Below are 21,484 nucleotides of genomic sequence, written 5' to 3' on the forward strand. Positions count from 1 at the left end.
GAGGCATCTTTAACTGATTTATTTATGACTTGGCACTTTCCTCTGTTACTTCCTGGAGGGACTTGAGGCATTTAGTATTCTTTTTAAAGAAATGATTGGTGTTTTTGGAGAATTGATTTTTGAGTCTCACTTGGAGATGCACACACTGGGAGAATCTGATGCTATCATCTGCAGGGCATTTTTGGCACATAGTTGCAGGCACTTTGATTCTTAGAACAAGTTAGTAGCTTCCAGCTCTCCTTGGGGACTGGAGAAGCACAAGTCATTCAAGTCCACAGTGACTCTTTAAAAGTCATTTCAGTCATTATTCCAGGCCCCTTCTAAGCCTTTGATCAGAGCTACTAGTGCAGGCAAGCTACTAATCTGGTCTCAGCTTCTTTCTCTGCCTTTGCTTTTTCTGTGGTGGAGACTTTGCCAAGAAGTAACAAGAGGAAGGAGAAGTAGAAACAAACCACCAGGAGCCTGAATAGTGGAGACCTGGCTCACACCCAGGCGTGCAAGTGGCTTGGATCTGGCAATTTTCTGCTGTAGCTTTGGGACAGCCAGGGCGACATTGTCCTTGCCACCTGTGTGAGGGTGTGTGTATAAATATTAGCTTCTTGGGAGTTCCCTGGTGGTCCAGTGGTTAAGTGGTCCCTGGTGGTCCAGTGGTCCATGCCTCCATTTCAGGGGGCAAGGGTTGGATCCCTAGTCAGGGAATTAAGATTTTGCATACCTCATGGTGCAGTCAAAAAGTTTTAAAAAATTAGCTTTTTGATCCTATTTACATTTGATATTTATATTATTTAGTTACACAAACTACTCCAGGAAACATCCAGAATAGTGGGCAATTTTCCTTAATTTCAGTGAGTAGGAGGACAGACTTTGAACATTCGACAATTCTTAAAATATATATAATATGTTTGTGTATGATGTGAAATATTTCCTGACTGGAAAAATTTAGAAAAGATAAAGATTTTTTTAAAAAGATTGTATGGAACAGTCTTATGGAATCTGTGGGAGAGTGAGAGGGTGGGAAGATTTGGGAGAATGGCATTGAAACATGTAAAATATCATGTATGAAACGAGATGCCAGTCCAGGTTCGATGCACGATACTGGATGCTTGGGGCTAGTGCACTGGGACGACCCAGAGGGATGGTATGGGGAGGGAGGAGGGAGGAGGGTTCAGGATGGGGAGCACATGTATACCTGTGATGGATTCATTTTGATATTTGGCAAAACTAATACAATTATGTAAAGTTTAAAAATAAAATAAAATTAAAATAAATAAATAAATAAATAAAACTCACCAATCGTGAAAAAAAAAAAAAATAAAAAGATTATTAATAACTTGTGACCCTAACACCCACAGAGAGCTTCTGTTAATATTGTAGTATGTTTCTTCATCTTTTATCAACTACATGTATGCATATATGTTTCAAAATTGAGATCATGTTGAAATAGTTATATCCTGAAGTTGGCAGTTTTTGATTAACTGTATTATGGCCATTTCCTTTGTTATTAAATATTCTTCAAAACAATGTAGTTAGTCATTGCAAAATATCCTATAGCTACACTGTAATTTATGTAATTAATCTTTTTCTGGACTTGTGGGTGGTTTGTTTTACTTTTTCTTTAGTTTTGGCTGCACTAAGTCTTCGTTGCTACATGCCAGCTTCTCTGCTTTCAGTGGTCAGGCTTCTCATTTCAGTGGTTTCTCCTGTTGCAGAGCACGGACTTGAGAGTGTGCAGGCTTTATTAGTTGTGGCTCAAGGGCTCCAGAGCACAGTCTCAGTAGCTGTGGCACACAGACTTAGGTGCCTCAAGGCATGTGGAATTTTCCTGGGCCAGGACTGAACCCATGTCCCCTGTACTGGCAAGTGGATTCTTTACCACTGGACTACTGGGAAAGTCTCTTGCTGGTGATTTTAAATAATTTTTACTAACATTCTATAGTGAATATTGTGTATTTATTGTATACATATATATATACGCTTACCTCTGGTTGTTTACTTAAGCTAAATTTCTAGTTGGGGAATCACTGTCTCAAAGGGTGCAAACTCTTGGTCTACACAGCTAAATTGCTTTCTAGAAGGACTGTTTCAATTTATATTCTCATCAGCAGTGTCTGGAAGTACCTCAAATGGAATGGAATTGCTGTATCATATGGTAGTTTTATTTTTAATTTTTGAGTAACCTCCACGTTGTTTTTCATAGTGGCGGCACCGATTTACATTCCCAACAGCAGTGAATGAGGGTTCCTTTTTCTCCACATGCTCACCTATACTTGTTATTTCTTGTCTTTTTCAGCAACCCTTTTAATGTGGAGTCACATTTGATATTTTGACCAGAATATCCTTACTAGAGAATTGCATGTGGATGGCCCTCTTTAACACAGGTGTGGAGCATGGAGAGCCTGGAAAATAAAACAGCAAAAGGGAAAGGGTTTTGCCACTCCACTGCTCGCCCTGGGGAGCCAGATCAAAATCAAAGAACCTAATGCTATTTTTCTGAATTTGTAAGAAACACAACCCTCCATTGTTTTTGTTTTTCAGTTGCGACCCCATGGGCTGCAGCACGCCAGGCCTCCCTGTCCCTCACCATCTTCTGGAGTTTGCTCAAATTCATGTTCATTGAGTTGGTGATGCCATCCAACCATCTCATCTTCTGTCGTTCCCTTCTCCTCCTCCCTTCAATCTTGCCCAGCATCAGGGTCTTTTCCAATGAGTCAGTTCTTTGAATCAGGTGGTCAAAGTGTTGGAGCTTCAGCTTCACCATCTGTTCTTCCAGTGAATATTCAGGATTGATTTCCTTTAGGAATTGACTGTTTTGATCTCCTTGCTGTCCAAGGTGGGGCTCTCAAGAATCTTCTTCAACGCCACAGTTCGAAGGCATCAATTCTTTGGTGCTCAGCCTATTTTATTGTCCAGCTCTCACATCCATACATGACTACTGGAAAAATCATAGCTTTGACTAGACAGACCTTTGTGTTTTAAGAAAAACCCTGTTCAGCAGATTTTCTATCAATAATTATTTATTGTACTTGGATGTATTCTTTGCTTATTTTTTGATAGATTATAAGATAGAAAGAATGCTGGAATCCTTGAAAAACATACTCACCCCATACTCTTACTGTTCCCTATTTGGAGGTGTTTAGGAAGAGGTTGTGGGGGAATTTGGGTCTTGGGAAAAGGTTGGCTTGAGTGACCTTTGCTGGTGTTTGTATTTTTAGATCTGTGAATTAGCTTCAGGGAGACTGGGAAAGGGGCGGGGTGTCCTCATTGCCACATTCAAGTTTGATAAGAACTTTTCTAAAGAGGAAATGTTCAGCACCCTTGCTGCTCGTGTGACACGGGGTTAAAGGAAGCAACCACGGGCACAGCTGGCACCCTGCACAAGCATGGAGAGGGAGGTGCTGAGGGAACACCTTGAAAACAGAGTGTGTGTGGGCGCCAGCCCCGTTTTCTAGGTATCAGCTGGTTAAGGGTCCAGGGCTGCAGCGGTGCTGGGAGGAGCTGGAGTGATACAGGAAAATGAAATGAGTCACTTTTTCCAAAGAGTGGGGAATATTTCCATTAGCGAAACTTCAAGAGAAAAGTTCTTTATCCTGTCTGGGAGTGTCCTCGGGGTGAAGGGCCATTTGGTTTTCTGATAAATAACCTCTCCAGTTTTCTGAAAATATTGATAACCACTCATTAGTCATTTTACTAATTTATTTTATTGGATTTTTAAGTTAAAAATACACAATTGTCACAATAAGTTGAATTAGGCAGATGTGTTTTAAAAGATTTATCATCTCCTCACCTATATTGTGTGTGTGTGCTAAGATTGCTTCAGTCATGTCTGACTCTGTGCAACCCCATGGACTATAGCCCATGCCCTCCTTCAGGGGATTTTCTCCACCTAGGGATCGAACTCATGTCTCATGTCTCCTGCATTGGCAGGCAGATTCTCAACCATTAGCACCACCTTCCTATAGAATATTGTGCAGCTATTAAAAAGATATAGTATTCTATTTAGTGAAAAGATTATAATGTGTATAGTGCAATTCCACTGTTTAATTTTAAAATAATAAAATAAAAAAGACAGTTATGTACAGGTATGTAAATTTGTGTATGAAAAATAAAGGCACAGATGTTCAAAATCACTCCCATAGAAAACCAAGATTAGGGATTTGAAGTGAACCCTTCTGTACTTTTTATTTTTCATATACAAATTTACATACATATATATAGCTGTTTTTATATTATTTTAAAACCAAATGGAATTATGTTATACATATTACTTTATAATTTTTTTTTTGCTAAATAGAATATTTATTGTTTTAATAGCTGTACAATATTCTATAGGATTGATATAACAAATATCAGTCAATCCTTATTGGATATTCAGGCTGTTTCCATCTTTGTTTTCTTTCTCTTCATTGACATAATACTACATTCAACATCCATGTGCATCTGTCTTTACATATTGATGCTTTTATTTTAGTAGAAAGTGAAAGTGAAATGTGAAGTCGCTCAGTCGTGTCTGACTCTTTGCGACCCCATGGCCTGCAACCTTCCAGGCTCCTCTGTCCATGGGATTTTCCAGGCAAGAGTAGAAGAGAGTACTAAAAGCAGAGTCCTGAGCCAACACACAAGTGCATTTAAAATTTCAATAGGTAACCTCACATTACTTTCCTGAAAAGCTTTTAACAATTTATACTTCCACCAACCATGTTGTACAATGTCTGACTCTCCACATTGGATGGTATCAAGCTTTAATTCTTACCAGCCTGATAGGTGACATTATCTGTTTGTTGAGTACTCTTTGAGAAAAAAACCTCCTGTTCTAAAAAATTATTTCACAAAGTTTACATCTTCAATATAGGCATTTATGTTAACATGAGCATATCACACACACACTACACACATAACCTGTTTCTCTGCTGACTTTTTTCATTCTTTTTGGCTGGTAGCATGTTGAGTGGATCTGCTGGTAGAGGGTCTATGCATAAGAAGGGATTGGCAAATCCAGATAAAGGGAGAATTGAAGTGTAAATTTTCACTCTTTGCTTCACTCTTTTTATCAGGGCCAGGATATGAGGATGGGCATGTGAGCTCCCAGTCTTTGCTTATCGAAGCAGACCGTTTCTTAAAGGCATGATAGAATGATTGCTTCTTCAGGACAACCCATTGTCTTTGAGTGACAACACCTGCCCTCTCATAATTCTTGAGACTCTAGAAAGAATTACTGAAAAATAATCTGTGATAGGTAGTTGGAAGCTATGAATTCCCAGGCCAGGCTGTCAGCTCATCAGGAGAGAGGCAAGGTCAAGTCTTGGTGGAGGGCTTGGAGTCTGGGGACTGCTTTTGTTTGAATCCTGGCTCTGCCACTGTCTAGCTGTGTGACTTCAGGCAAGTTAATTAATTTCTTTGTTGATTCAGTTTTCCTATCATAAATGCACATAGTAATAGCTCCTCTCTCATAGGATTGGTGCCAGGACTAGGGATGGGAGTTAATATGAATTCATTAGTAAATAAAGCACTTCAAGTATTGCCCGGTACACAGTAAGGCCTATATACATGTTTGCTATTTTTATTATTATTAATTTTTATTGTTCCTGATTGAAAAGGTTCTAATGAAACATAGTCATGAAGGGGGGCAACTCTCTTGGATGAAAGGTAAAGAAAAGGGCTGTAGAGAGGATAGCCACAGAAGGCGTGCACAGTCATTTATCATCTGGATTCCGTGCACTTTGTACCTAGGTTCTGGCTTTCTGGGAATGGACTTGACTGAGGCAAAGAGGTGGTCCCCAGCTGTGAAGTGACCCCAGTTCATCTCTGATATCCTCCACCCCAGTGGCCCCTTGCTGCCGCTTCCTCATCTTTATCTAATTTTTGGTCGCCAGCAATACCAGATAAAGCATTTTCACAACTGCTTCCCTGAGGGAGAAAATAGGTGAAAAATGTGCATGTGTCTTCCCAAAAGGAGCAGTGATGTGGGCTTCTCGGCTTCTGGCTCCTGAGCTCATAGATCTTCAAGTTGGGGGCAATCAGAATGGACTCAGAAGCGTGAGTCGAGCTATTTTGATCTGAGAAGACTGAACATGGTGAACCATGTACAAATCCAATAGTTTACAGGATCCATGAGGCAGGGGGATTCGCCTTATGTTTTGTAGGGGATGGGTTTATTTAAGCAGAACAGCAATCAAAGTTTTGGAAAACTTTAGTGGGAAAATGTTTACAATGTTACAGGAAGTGACAACTAATGATAATAATGACAATACATAAATTGAAAAAATACTGAAAGAAAAACACCAAAATGTTAATTGTCATTACCTTGCATTGGTGTGATTATTGATGCTTTTGTTTTCTTCTTTATATGTGTGTGTGTGTGTGTGTGTGTGTATTATATATATTTATACCATTTCTATATACAGACTTAGGATTTTCCAAAATGAATATATATTATCTTCTTTGATAGAAAATGAGATAGAGTAGTTACTGTAACCGATAAAGCTATTAATATAGATACAGCCTAAATGGCTATAATAGGGAGCTGAAGTAAAATGAAACTGTGGTACATCTATATAATGAAGTAGAATACAATTATCAAGGTGGTCATAGAGTAAAATTAAAAGGTTTTCATCATATGTTGTTAAGTGAAAAAAGTAGCATGGGAAACTAGGAAAAGCTCACGGGCAGTAGGGAAGACCCAGCACAGCCAAAAATAAATAAATAAAAATTTTTAAAAAGTAGCATAGGAAACAATATGTAGTAAATGCTACATTGTAAATGTAAATATATGTAAATATATAAAAAGTGAAAGTCACTCACTCATGTCTGACTCTTTGTGACCCCATGGACTATAGAGTCCATGGAATTCTCCAGGTCAGAATACTGAAGTTGGGTAGCTTTTCCCTTCTCCAGGGTATCTTCCCAACCCAGGTCTCCTGCACTGAAGGCAAATTCTTTACAAGCTAAGCCACAAGGGAAGCCCAAATGTATATATAAATAAACTTAAATTTCAAGAACAGCATAAATGAAAATGTTATGACAAATGGGATTATTGGTAATTCTTTTATTTTTTGCTTACCTGTATTTTCTAATTTTCTGAAATAAAACATGGATTACCTACACAGTAAGTGAGTGTTTATATAATTAAAAAAAAATAAACATCCAAAGACTATTAGGGCAATAAAATCGTGTAAGAGTTAGTGACAAATTATATGCTTATTGAGCAGTGTTGCCATCTGGTGGCTCAAAAGCAAAAACTCACTCTCTTTTTGCAGTTTGCATTTGAAATTAGGAAATGAAAGCCAAATACTGTGTCATGTTTCAGACGAATGCCTGGATAAATTTAGCAAGTTAATGAAAGTGTTCCTTTGATTCACAGTAGAAAGAAGTAACCTGGTGACCAAGCAAGAACCCAATCATGGGTGTAGTGTTGAATTTTACTTAAAAAATTAAACAATCTCTGTTTTACTAAATGTGCTTGCAGGCATGTTCATCCATAAAGACAGTTCTGAGTTATCTATTTTATGGATGATTCAGGGCAAAATTTCCTTCCTAACCTATTTTTTTTTTTTTTCAACTACTTGGCACAGCAGCCTGTAACAACACTACAAATATTTGTGGAATGAATGATCACTTCTGGCTGACTTAGTCCAACTAACAGTTGGTGTGTTTTCATGGACTATAAATTAATTTAGAGATGAACCAGCTGAAGCACTAGTTTTCTTGACATGCAAACATAAAATAATAAAATGTTTCACAAAGCCAAACGATGGGTAGTTTAGCTGCCATTTTGAATCAGCTACCCTGCTCACTCCTCACCATCCTAGGACTCACCCCTGAATTTCATCCAGCCCACTCACTGAATTTATTTTTTCCCACTCACCTTTCTTCTGTGTATAAAATCTAAACATTTGAACAGTGCCTCTGTGGAAAAGCATTGTTCATGCCTACCCTACACAGTTCTTCTGAGTTGCCCAGAAAGCCAAGTGGCTGGTAGATGGTTGCTTCTGAGAACTAACCCTTGCTTTCCTTACCACCCTGCAGGTGAGCTGATCAATCTCGCTATGTACTGTGAGAGGATAAGGAGAAAATTCTGGCCTGAGTGGCAGCATGATGATGACAACACCATCTATGAGTCAGAGGAGAGCAGTGACGGGAGCAAAACACACACGCCCCTGCTGGATTTCAGCTTTTACTCAAGGACAGAGACCTTTGAAGACGAGGGAGCAGAGAACAGTTTTTCCAGAACCCCAGACACAGATTTCACTGGACACTCGCTCTTTGACTCTGATGTGGACATGGATGACTACACAGACCATGAACAGTGCAAGTGATGGGCAGCTTCGCTGACCCTCGTCTGTTGGAGCTGCCACTCCCTGGGGTCAGTCCAGTTTCCCAGGCAGAAATCCCATTGAGCTGGGAGGAGATCTTCGTGCTTGGCACAGTTCTCACAAGCTAACTGGAGTAGAGCAGCCTTATTTCTTTTTTGTACAAACAAGACACAGAACCATTCCAATGGCTCCATTTAAAACAAAGAGGCAAAAAAATAAAAAAGTCAGCATGGTTCCTGAAATCCATTTTTGTTTTCATTAGAAAACTAACATTGTGTGGTAGAGCAGTGCAAGTGCGGGTTGTCCACAGACCGCTTATATGTTGATCCCCTGCAACCTGAGGGTTTAGGTGTGAGAGGATCCTTGAACATCCTTCATCCAGTAGGATTCAAAGTCATGAGTGATGTCATCAGAAGGAATGCAGGAGATAAATGTTCTTTGGTGGCCACTTGTATTTTCTGTGTGTATATTGTATGTTGAAATATAAGTCAAATAAAACCCATAGATATTCAGTGAACACCTACTATGTGCAGAGCACTGTGCTAGGTGCTAGCCAGTACTGGTTTTATCCTAAGCCCTGCCAGTGACTAGCTGTGTGATTCTGGGCAAGTCCCTTAATTCTTGTGTGCCTCATTTCCCCCACCTGTAAAGTGGGGGTGACAATAGTCTCCACCTACCTACCTCACAGGGGTGTTGTGAGGATTCATGTGGTAACATTTGGCGCTTTCAACCTCTAGGAAGAGGTGTGACATAAACACATTTTATTCTTTAATGTGCTTCGTGCGTGTGAAGATCGGCGGGCGGAGGAATTCCACATTCAGGCAACAGCAGCCACGGTCACTCGCCCAAGCCGAGCCGATGGAATACACACCAAGGCACAGTTAGGACGCGCTCATCATCCTCTTTGTGATCTTGCTTGAGTTGAAACCTTTCGTTGAAAGAACCTTGGAAATATTTTTACAGATCATCAACAGCTACAAACAGTCTTCAACTCTACTGTATATTTGCAGAGAAGTCTCTTTTGTTGCCTGAACTCACACTGGAAAGCTGTCCTTTGTTGATTCCGGAGTGTTAAGTTGCCTATGTTTGGATTACCTGGAGGGTATAAAGCTCAGGAATAAGATCTATTTAATAGAAGTGAAGGGGAAAGGATTTGATTGATTTTTTTTTAAGCAGAAGCTCGCCAACTTGTAATGTCTTTTTTGAAAACAAACTTTGCAAGATGTACTGAAAAGATGAAGCAGGAAGAGGATCGTTGTAAATGGTAGCAAAGCACTTTGTGCCGTGTAGACCCTATGCAGTTTTTATTAATGCAGCTTTTCTGGTCTTCTCGGCCCTTGTCCAGTGAGGGGAAGGCAATGCTGAGGAGAATCTTAATGTTTCTTAAGGATGTCCCCTCCCCTTCCTGTCCTCTCTTTCCCTCTCCATAGAGCACCTGAACTCTTGGGGTTACAGTGTTGACTAAGGCACTCTATCTCTGAAGACATGGTTTTGGTTGACTTAGAACATTTTCCAGTGAAATATGGGGTGAAGATCCTAGGGCGATGGCTGTGGATCTGGGCTTCTGACCACAACTGCCTGGGGAAGGGCTATTCCTAATGGGGTTAAAAAGGAACTTCTTAAAAGACAGCAACTTCTGAGAAGTTCATATACTTTATTTGAAAAAGACTGAATATAGTTTTGGCAAAACAGTCCTAGAATGCTGTGGATTCACAAAGATGTAATGGGAGAGAGTTTTTGAGGTGATTTACCGTTTAAGCAATGTATAACTGGGAAGAAGTGCTGAAACACTCTAAGCTAAAGATTTTTATTCCACATAAAACTCAGTTGTTAGTATCTTATCAAACCCTTCATCTTTGAGGGGACTGTTTGCTGCCTAACGAGAATGTGTTGGAAGATATATGAATGGATAAGCCTATCTTGTTTCCAGTATCATTTCCAGGATTACCCACCTCTTATCTCTTTCGCAAATGCATTCCAAGACCAACTGGTGGTAGTTCTGTGTGACAGGGAAAGTCCTGGCCTGAAAATGTGAATGGAGTCGACAGACTCTGGACCTAGCTCTGCTAAGACTGAGTTGCCCTTTCCCCATCTTCAGCGGAAAAGAGTTGTGTTTGAAATTTTGTCTATAATTTATTCTTCCTGTATAGCACAAAGTATACTGTATCTTCATGACAAGAAGGTTTAAGTTATGAGTATGTGGGGTCACAGATATTTTTTATTGTGTATTACTTGGAGGGCACATCCATGGAGAACCAATATTAAATATGTGAAACCTTCATTCATTCTCTCCAGGTGCCTCCCACGGGGGCTGAGTCCTGAGTACTGCCCGACCCCTCATGTTTGGGTACTCAGCATTTTGTAGGTATAACTTGATTAGGAACCCCAGAATATACCCAGGTTTTACTTTCCCAAAGTGGGTTATGGAAAAATAATGACTAAGACAAAACCCACAGTGATGTGGGTGACTTACGCAGTCTTGATTAGGTGGGCTTTAATTTTATATGTTTCATTCTTAGGCTGCCCAGATTGAACTGTTCTCCTATTTGATGAACAGGTGCTACTTATAAGAAAAATAACAAGAAATTAGGGGATGTTTTGGTCATCTGACTCTCTTGCTCAAGTTCTGTATTTCTTTTTTATTGGAAGATAACTTAAGGAAGTGTGATCTTTAATGCTAAGAGATGCTTTTGGATGGCCAGAAGACCTGGGGGCTACCTGTTCTTTTTAACCTTTCATTGTAAAAATTAAATTCTGTCTTTTTCTCTACTTCCCTTTGCCCCACCCCACCCTCATCTCCACTTGTCTGGATGAAGGAGCAGCCGAATTATACTTTGCCTTGCATATGTCACAGTAGATAACAAGGATGATTTAAATTTATGCAGAGGTAAACTGTCTTGCCAGAGGTTCCCATTTTTTTATAACATCATGATTTGTGAATATTAATGCTACCAAGGTGATGGGCTGCCCAACTGACTGATCACAGACTTAGAACAAATGGACTTGAACTAGAATTAGAACCAGACTTTGAACTAGAACATGAGCCCTACTTGTGTGTACTGAGGTATGAGGATATGTGTTTGTGAAACAACTAGGGTTCAAGGAAAGGAGGTGTTAAGGATTGTAGCTGTGGGAGTCTTGCCCAGATTACTCGAGAGAAAGTATAGACTCATAGACATGGATAGCTGGGTGGTGGATTTGCTCTGGAAAGCCATATTTATTTGAAGGGCAGGCCCAGAACTGAGGTCTTTCACCTTGCCTTACAGAGTTGTTGCCATTACGTCACCTTGACTTGGATTATTTTTAAAACCACCTCCCTGAGCACTCACTCCATGTTTGTAGAACCAGCTCATCCCAGCCTCTCAGAGAGTGCTCGAAATCTCTCAGTTTTGTCCCCTGTATCTCTTTATCCTGGTCAGTTCAAGGGATCTTTGTTCGGTATCTACTCTGTACAAAGTGCTGCTTGTGCTCTGTGAATGTCACCAAGATGGACATTTAAGTTACCAAGACCCTTGTTCTTGGATTAGATCTTTTAAGGAATCCGTGCCCATGTGATCTCTCACTAGGTATTTAGTTACTCACTGATGTGTTGATAGCCCTTTACCCTAAGCCTGGCCCTGGAATCCACACTGGATATAGAGTGGTGAACAGATGTGGCGTCCTGGTTTTAGGTATTCTCTTTTGCCTAAGCTTCTGTGATAATCTCTTTTACATGCATCGCCACTTCCCTGATCCATTCTACCCATCATCTTAGATTAATATTTCTCAAAACCCCCATAAGGCACTGTATTGCTCTAGGATGAGGTATTCCTTTGGGCCTGGTGTCCACAATTTTTATTCATCTTGTTTGCCAGGGCTCCTCCATGTAAGCCATCCAGTGCATCCAGGCTGGTCCATTTGCTGTTGCCTAGACATGCCTCACGTGCTCTGCTCTGTGCCTCCATTCATGGCAGCTCCTCTCCTGAAATGCCTGCCCTTCCTCTCCTTTGGCTCACACACCTCACATGGCCCAACCTTGTCAATTCTGCAGGACGAGGTCTCAGCTTATTGTAACTCCCACTTCCTCTAGAAACACAGCTCCCATCACTTCCTTCCCTGAAGGTTGCATAGGGGAAGGGATTCCCAGGAAGAGGGTCATACTCTAGAAAGATATTGGGCTTCCTTGGTGGCTCAGCAGTAAAGAGTCTTCCTACAATGCAGGAGACCCAGGAGATGTGGATTCAATCCCTGGCTTGGGAAAATCCCCTGGAGGAGGAAATGGCAGCCTACTCCAGTATTGTTGCTGGGAAAGTCACATGGACAGAGGAACCTGGTGGGCTAGAGTCCATGAGTTTGCACAGAGTTGGATACGACTGAGCACACACACAGTGGTTTTTTAATTTTTGTGTCTCCATTGATAATCTAATGCAAGTCCTATGCCCTAGTCCCAGAAAAATATGGAGATATATGAAATTTTGCATGTAAGTTCAGGAGATGTAGAAATGTCTTGAAACTACCTGTGGATTCCTTAGGGGGTTCATGGACCACAGCTGAAGAAACCTTGTTTGAAAAACAGCCTTTAAAATTCACAGCCTTTAAAATTCAGTGTTCATTCTTGCTTGATTTTATCCCAGCCAGACAGGAGATAAATTAGAATGGGAGGTGCAAGCACAAGTAATCTGTATCGTTATCCACATGGAGAGTGCTCTGTGACAGGGAAGGAAGAAGAGGTGCTTCACACTGATTGAGAAAATATCCTTCTTCTGACAAGTTTGGCATTTTGAAAGTGAAAGGATTTTGTTGTCATCATCATTGTCATCTACCTTCTGACCACCCAAAATGTTGATTTTGCAAAATCAGTTCAGGGACAGGGGCTTCACTTCAGCCCTGAAACGCACCACTTCTGCATGGATAAGCTGACTGGTCTGTGGCTTAAGGTACTAGAGAAGAAGCTGGATTTTTCCTTATAGGAATAAGTTCTGCACAATCAGGTTTTTCTGCATTAATTAATTAATTGAACAATTGTTGAGTGTATTTTCAATAAAAGGATGGTGCCTTTTGTTGATAGGAAACAACTCAGGCTTTTCCTCCTCTTCGTTTTCTTTCCCTTCTCCTTCTTCATCTCCCCCATCCTCTCCCTCTTTCCTCTCCTCCTCTTCCTTTTTTTTTTTTTTTGTTAACGGGTGAGACTATTTTCATTGCTCTTGGCTATTACCCAGGATCCTTTGTTCTCCTGTCTATGCAGTGCTATTTAAGAAGAACAAGGACTGATGAAAGTACATTCAATGACAAATATTTCTTGAGTCTAAATGCGGAACTCTGGCAACCCATTTCTAACAGGTCCAGGATCGATTGCCTGTGACTGTGGCATGCTTGACTTTTATTCATTTACTTTTGATGGTCTGGATGCAATTTGCAAAGTTCAAAAGGACCCCTTGGTGTGTGAGCAGGAGGCTCCTCTGGATGGCAGAACCCTTGCTAGTGCCAGGAGTAAATGCAAATGGATGTGGGATTTTCTTCATTTTTTTAGGTTTTTAGTCCCTGACTTTAAAGAATATCTTAAAGGTAATTAAGGCCCTTAATCTTTAAGGTAACTGGAACCAGCAACACATTGGCCTTGCCCCTTAAAGAAGGTTACAGAGAATACTGAAAACATTCTCTGTAAAAGGAAGCAACTCACTGTTTTGGGGCTGACAGTATGACCTCCTTAACCATTCTGGCTCTGGCCAAACAGGGACTTTGTCCCCAGACCAAAGCTCTCTGAAACTTCTGCTGCTGGCTAGACCATTTGGATGCTCAAATGTCAAGTGGATTATTGCCCCTAATTATCAAATTTGTAGACAAATAAAGGGGACCATTGCAATAATAAAACAGCTTATGAATATGGTCCAGCCAGCACCAATACTCTTGACCATTTCCATGGGGAAACAAGTTATCTAGAACCAAACATTGGTACAGTACTTAGGTGTTCCATACACAAATAATTTCAGCAATTAATTTGATTACTGTTATAATGTTCTTCTTAAATATTTTTCAGCTGCTCTTGTCCCTAATTATAGCTTTAAATATTTTGAAACAATTCACTAGCTGTAGAGTGATATATATTTATGATGCTATTTCATTTTATGAAAAGTAGTATTACTAAAAGTGACTAATTCACCTCCTATCCCCCATTGGCAAGCATCTTTCCCCTCCCTTTTTTATTTTTTACTTTTAGCTCTAGAATAGAGTAACTTTGATTTATTAGTATAATTTAGACCTTCTTTGGTATTAAAAAAAAGTTACCCCATGGGTTTGAAAACAGTAGGAGTTAGCTCCTAAATTGTCAAGTTAATCAGCAGTGGCTAAACAGATAGCAGAGGGAATGTGATATAATTCGAGGCTAGAAAGGAGTAATGCTTTGGGTACTTACTACCTCCCTCCCTTAAAAAATACTACAATCTATAGACTGTTCCCTTTAATAGTTGTTCAGAATTGGAAGTCTTCTCTCATACTTGTTTCTATCCCCCAATAAGAGATCATGTTTGGCTTATTAAAACATCAACCATGTCCAGATGATTGTATTTTTATCTTTAACAAATTATATCTGAATTTTTTTTTCAGCAATAAGACTAGAGATAATGTTCAAATTTTGGAGGGAATCTCTGCTTCAGTAGGAGCAACATGTTTGTGTGACTCCTGTCAAAATGACTTCACCTAAAGTAAGCAGTCTCATGGGATCATGTTTATCAGAAACGTGTTTTTCCCAGTTATCTGTATCCTGCTGAGTGTCTGACAACTCCACCCTTGATGAGGGTGACGTTCCCCCGATGGTGGTGGTTGAAAAGATGAGGATCCAAGTCCTTCCTCTGGTGGTGTTTGAATTTCATTGAGTGGGAGGAGAAAAGGAAAGATGAACAGATACTGGACTTCAAGCAATTGTGCGGTGTGGCTGTGTTAGAGAAGTGTCAGGCACGTTGAGAGTGTTCTGAGTGGTGGCATTTTACTAAAGCAATCCAAAGGACTACGGGTTTAAATGAAAGATAAATGCAATCTGTAGGGAAGGACTGTTGTGGTTATTCCAGTGGCCCGTGCAGCAAGCCCTGGAGTAACCTTGATCTTTGTCCTAGTTTCTGGCTTGTTCTCGTCCTACCTGAGTCTGAGCCTGGGAACTGGAGGAGTGGCCCTGGTGTGTTCACTCCTTTGATTCTGGAACTTCCTTCTTGTCTCTCAAAAGTGTTTGTGACATAGAATTTCCATTTTCTAATATAAAAAATGTACAGAGTATATTTGTATATTTGTTTGATAGAAGACCCTTAAATGTTTGGAGACACCCACCTCATCTCTATGTAGGCAGTGGTCTCCAAACCTCTGCGCTCATTGACCTCATCAGTAAGACTTTCTAAGCATGCCCCGCAAGGTATTTATTTAAACTCACACACACTGCTCCAATGATTTGTTATGTACATTAAAAACATAGCAAACATAGAAATTTACAGGGAATAGTCTACTCGATAGAGTTTAGAGTATGGGGCAAGAAGGACTTAAAGATAGCACGTAGAAGGCAGCAGTTGGTTAGAGAGTGTGTCTATATTGTTGGTGGGCAAGTAGATGTAAAATAGGCATGGAAGCATGATTTTAGATCAAGGTTATTCATTCATTCATTCTTAAGAGCCATTTTTGGCTAGAAGAAAAGAGTGAATAATTAGATGTTACCTTTATAAGAACTCTTTTAAATTCTGTTTTGGGGACCACTTGATATAGTACATCTCTTAAATTCCTGAAAATTTTCTCAGTACGCTGATTTAAGCAAAACAAGCAAAGAAAGGAGGGAGGGAAAAACCTCAATAATGCAAATGCTGACTCTCATGCCTGAGAATTTCTGAATCTGAAAAGCACGTTTTGATAATTCCTGGTAATCATCACCTCACTGATTATTTGTTTTTCTTCTATTTGTTTATTACCCCGTGTCTCCAAATGTGTGGAAGATGTACAGATTTATTTTCAGATACCTGAGATAGGAGGGGCCAATGTTGATATAATTGAACCTACATTTCAGCTGCTTGGGGGCTGATGGGTGGACACTGCCCGGAAACAATGACTCGCACCCTCTGTTTTGCAAACACAGTGGATAGCATCTTGCTGAACGAGGGCCTCGATATGGAGGCGGCATTCCAGTGTTTACTTCTGGACCTATGAGTTCCTTTAGCACAGTTATTGTTAGTAGTTTATAAAGCCATATTTAAACTTGTACACTTGATTGTAAGATAGATTTGAATTGTGCACTATGTTGATTACTGTATATAAATGTGGAGATTCTGTATATTTGGTCTCATTGCTGTATGTATTTGATGTGTAAATGATAACTAATGGATATGAAATAGCTGGCTGTGAATGTCTTTATTCCAGTTTGCTTCTCTTTTGCAAATTTGAATGTTTAAACTTTATACCCATGGGGAAAATCTGAGATATTTTTTGCATCTAATATACTGTTAAGTGGTGGTCTCTTAGATGATTGGGAGAATATTTAATTTTAAGGCTCATGTATAATGAGAAAGGAGGTAATGAATTTTTTAGGCGTATGACTTTCTGATAGAATTTTAAATGAATGTTTTTTAAGTAGAAAAACAGGTCTCTGGATTATGCGGTCCTTCCTCCCTTGCCCCTGTTTCATGCCCAGTGTGCCCGTCAGAGCTCTGTCAGGACTGATGCCCACTGGCAGAGAGGAGAGAAGGAGATGCAGAGGGGAACACGTGTGAAGACCGTCACTGTGGCTGCTGAGCCTGGTGGGTAGACCAAGTCCCCTCTGGATAAGTAAACATGCCTCAGTTAGTTTTCCCAGCTGTTCAGGGAAGTAATTCTGATTCCTATAGATAAGAAAAGAGGCTTGAAGTGGTAGATTAGGGTAATGTGGCTAAGAGATGCTCAAGTCAAATATTGGGGTCAGAGATTCACAGTAAGGTTTTGGAAACACAAATCTTACTAAGTGTTTCACACACATGCCTGGCAAGGAACTGCGAAGGAGAGGTGGGCCTGTGGGCATTTCAGAATGGGTGGAGGCATTCAGAATGTTTAAAATCTGTTCTACGAATTTGAGCAACTATTATTCAAATGTTAGCTTTTTACCTGTTAGAGCAAATTACAACAAGGTAGCATTCAATATCTCAAACTTGGGAGTTCCCTGGTGGTCAAGTGTTTAGGATTTTGGGCTTTCATTGCTGTGGCCCCAGTTCAACACTGGTCAGGGAACTGAGATCCCCAAAGTCACGCAGCATGGCTAAAATCACCCCCCACCCCTAAACAAAACAAAACAGGAAAAAACCCAAACCCCACAAAATCCCAAACTCTTTAAAGCATGGGACTATCTATTAGGTAAATAATGAAAGAACCTCCCTTTCCACATTCAGAGATAATAATTTGCTTTTTATCATTTAGATCACCTTTCTCTGGTAACCTGTAAAGCCTGACTATTCAGCCTTTATTATTTATTGTCTGTGTTATTAGTAACATAGACCTCAACTGGAAATGCTCTGGGGCAAATCTACAACTCTTTCAACTTAAGTGGGTTCAAACTTTTCTAGAACCTGTGTGGGGGTCCTGGACTCAGGCTTGGTGTCTGTCCCTTCAGGGAAGCTTTGTGCTCCTTGCTTTTAGAATGAAGGGGGTGATTTGCCTTTCCAAAACACTTTGCTCCCAGAAGTGTTAAGAGGAATATTTTGCAATCAGTTGTACCGAGTATTCCATGATGCCGTTTTTCACATTTTCGTCTTTTTCATTCACGGGGGAGATGGCACAGTCGGTCTCTGTGTTCTCTCAGGGGCTGCCTGTGTGGTTTGCAGATGGTGCCACTGTCGGCACCTTTTAAACACTGCCCAGCCGGGTTGGTGCTCACTGGCCACAGAATTTCCTTTTAGTGGTAAAGAATTCTTCTGCCGATGCAGGAAATGCAGGAGACGCGTGGTCGATCAATCCCCGATTCAGGAAGATACCCAGGAGGAGAGCATGGCAACCGGCTCCAGTGTTCTTGCCTGGGAAATTCCATGGACAGAGGAGCCTGGCGGGCTACTGTCCATGGGGTCGCAATGTGTTGGACACGACTGAATGACTGAGCACGCATAGGCACAGGCAAGGTTAAAGTAGCTTGTCCTTTGGATGAAAGGGAACTTTGGAAAACAAAGAGGAAAGAGAACCCACCTCCTTCATCATGGTAACGTCTGCGTTGCTGCCCCGTGTGCCTAGTGGTACCTGGTCTATTTCCCTGACGGTGTTCTTATGGTGAAGACTTGGGGGTCATCTCCAGGTGAGGGATGGGCAGCATTGGAGTTCCCCTCCCTGGGCTGTTTGGTCTGGGGAGAGCTCACTGGGTCACTTGTGCTTCAAACAGAATGGAAAACCCTGATTAAAACAGCATCCCAGGCAGCCTTGGAAGGGAGGGGACTTGAGAAAAGGGCTGAGTGTGGGAGGGAGCAGCCCCAGGCCTCTTCCCAACCCTACTGTGCCAAGGGTTTATTGTGGGGCAGCCTGGTGCTGCTCTTCCATTCTCACAAGCCTCCTCCAGCCTTAGCTGGTGCATTTCAAGGAAAATAGCAGAAATTCTAAAGACTACTCCGGCATGTCAATAGTCTTGCTTCGATAGTGGCACAAAAATGGGAAGGAGGGTAAGTGGGGAGAAAGGACCCGGGGGCTAACTGTTTGGAAAGTCATCCCTTTGCAGGTGAGGAAAGTTTCTGAGCTGTGGACTAATGTAAGGAATGAGTATTTAGACGAGATTCACTGATGACAGCCTGCATGCAGCACTGGTCAGAGAGCAGCCAGACCTGATCTCAGTGGCTTGGAGTGAAGTCAGAGGTGGGACATGAGGACAGGGATGGGACATGGGGAGAAGGGAGAGCAGCCACCGTGCACAAGGAGAACCCGAGACTCCTGGCAGTGGTGAGCCTGGGAGCGGGTGGCGGTGGGGTGGGGGGAGATGGTGAAGGCGGCAAGGTAATGCTGGAGACTGTGGCCTGCTGCTGCCAGTGCAGAGAAAGGGGAAGAGGCGGGGACTGATATGGGGCAAGAACAGTACTTGGTTTTAGCCGCCCTGAATTTGAGGAACCAGTCTCTACTGGACTGGAGCTTGTGAAGGGGTAGAAGTGAAGCCACCTCCCTGAAGGGATTGCTGAAGCAAATGGGCTGGAGAGATAATAAAAAATTATTGGCATCTTGTATTTGCATAATGTACATCTTTAAGGTACTGTTAGAGTCAGTAACACTGAGACCACATCACTTAGTGTCTTCATTTACAAAATGAGGCTTCTTACAGGTTGATCTTTAAGATAGCTTCTGGCTCAAACTTCCTTTTATCCTTCCCTGAGGCTGAAAGCCACTCCTCTGGCAACACCGACTCCACCTCCTGCTCTGCTGGTTCTTACAGTGCTGAAAGGAGGAGTTAATTGACCAAATCAACTAGTAATAGCTAATTAATTAATATTAACTATAGTGATATAATAATGAAGCATTATACACAATTATTGTGTTATATATATTTTAATATTACTGATAGCTAATTAATTATTGGTACCTTATTAATTGGACTTCCCAGGTGGCACACTAGTGGTAAACAGTCCACCTGCAATGCAGGAGACACAAGAGACATGGGTTCAATCCCTGGGTCGGGAAGATCCCCTGGAGAAGGAAATGGCAACCCACTCCAGTATTCTTGCCTGGAAAATTCCATGGACGGAGGAGCCTGGCAGGCTACAGTCCATGGGGCTGCAAAGAGTCAGACATGACTGAGAACATACACACCATATTACTCTGTGCCAAGCACTGTGTTCTTAGCAACCTCCTTCTGTTTATCATTTAATCCTCACCATAGCCCTGTGAGGTTTTATCATTCCTCATAATCACCCTCATCACCACACCTTGCCATCAGCATCATTGGTTTACAGATGAGGAAAATGAGAGAGAAGTCAAGTAACTTACTTCAATCTCTGTCAGATGATCAGCAGAGCTGCAGTTTAAACGCAGTGAGTCTGAGAGTTCAGCTTTTACACTACTGTCTACCGCTACCTTAATACCGCTGAAGAGATAAAGGAGGCAGAGGTATTATAGACAGGCTAAAATGGAACAAATGTATCTGTGTTGCTCAGAGGCATCGTGCCAGCTGCTTGGAGCCAGATGGTGGGGGCTGATTGGGTGTTTGTACCTATGTCTTAGCATCAGGGAAATAAACCCCCTTTTCCCTAAAAGGAGCTTTTCCCTGTAAGCAGGGCCTGAGAAACTGCTTAGACAGAGCCCCAAGGATGGAGTTCTCAGGGAACCCCGCCCCCAAAAGCTTGTGGTTGTATTTTCCTTAAACACTTGTGTTACTTTTTCATTGCTGTTGACTCCCCAGGCAGGGGTCTCAGCCATGGGATGTCTGATTTCTGGTGTTGGATAACTTTAAGGGTTTAAAGCCTGCAGCAACTGGAGGTCCCCACGGAAGAGGCACAGGGCAGCTCTCCGCATGGTACGGTGCACATAGTAAATGATCAATAAAGGTTAGTTACAGGAATGGACAGATTCTCAGGTAAAAGACAAATCAAAGTGCAAAGAAATATCCAAAGTTTAAGATTTGACAAGACAGACTGTGCCAAGGCAGCCCATAAATTACTCATAGAACAAACCGCAGGTGACTGAAATACGGGGTAGTAATTTCTGGAGGCTCAAGTGGCTTATGCAGTCCTCAGGATCCCTTGATGGAATTATAGCCCCATAATTCAAACAGCTCGCATTTCCTTGACACACACACACCACACATCTGAATCCCAAATCCTGCCCGTGGTTGGCACTGTCTTCATCTCCACCCTTGCACTCTTGTTAGAGCCTCCGGTGTTAGGCACATTCGCCTACTCTTTGTCCTGTAGTGTTGCTATGTATTATAGGATATTTAACTTATTAAGGAGACTGCATACATTAAAACTCTGTGTATGGCTTTATTTAGGGGTTTTGGAAGTTTATTCCTTTTAGCTCTGGTTTTGCATCCTATAGGAACTAGAGCACAGTTAGAGATGCTTTCTTTGGATTCAGCCTGAACCTGTGCCTAAAGATAGAGGGAGAAATTCCTAGTAGGGAGGAGATGTCTTCCTCTTTTTTTTTCTCCTCATGCTCTAAGTCTTTCTCTGTATTAGGAATTTGAATTCATAGTAATACGGTATTGCTCTTAGCCCTATTTCCTGTATCATCTTGTGAGT

The 21,484-nt window shown here is 41.3% G+C and overlaps 1 protein-coding gene across 6 annotated transcripts in view; it reads left to right on the plus strand.

The window, feature by feature from the left end:
- The window catches only part of FAXC (failed axon connections homolog, metaxin like GST domain containing), a 78,058-nt gene extending 61,410 nt beyond the window's left edge, over positions 1-16,648 (plus strand). For all 6 annotated transcript variants that reach the window (XM_070376566.1, XM_070376565.1, XM_070376568.1 and 3 more), the window contains one exon: positions 8,023-16,648. In XM_070376566.1, coding sequence (XP_070232667.1) covers positions 8,023-8,312 — 290 coding nt within the window. In that variant the 3' untranslated portion in view covers positions 8,313-16,648. The remainder of the gene's footprint in view (positions 1-8,022) is intronic.
- The last annotated feature ends 4,836 nt before the right edge of the window (positions 16,649-21,484 follow it).

Source organism: Bos mutus, chromosome 9 (assembly GCF_027580195.1).
Source record: "Bos mutus isolate GX-2022 chromosome 9, NWIPB_WYAK_1.1, whole genome shotgun sequence".
Classification (NCBI taxonomy): Eukaryota; Metazoa; Chordata; class Mammalia; order Artiodactyla; family Bovidae; genus Bos; species Bos mutus.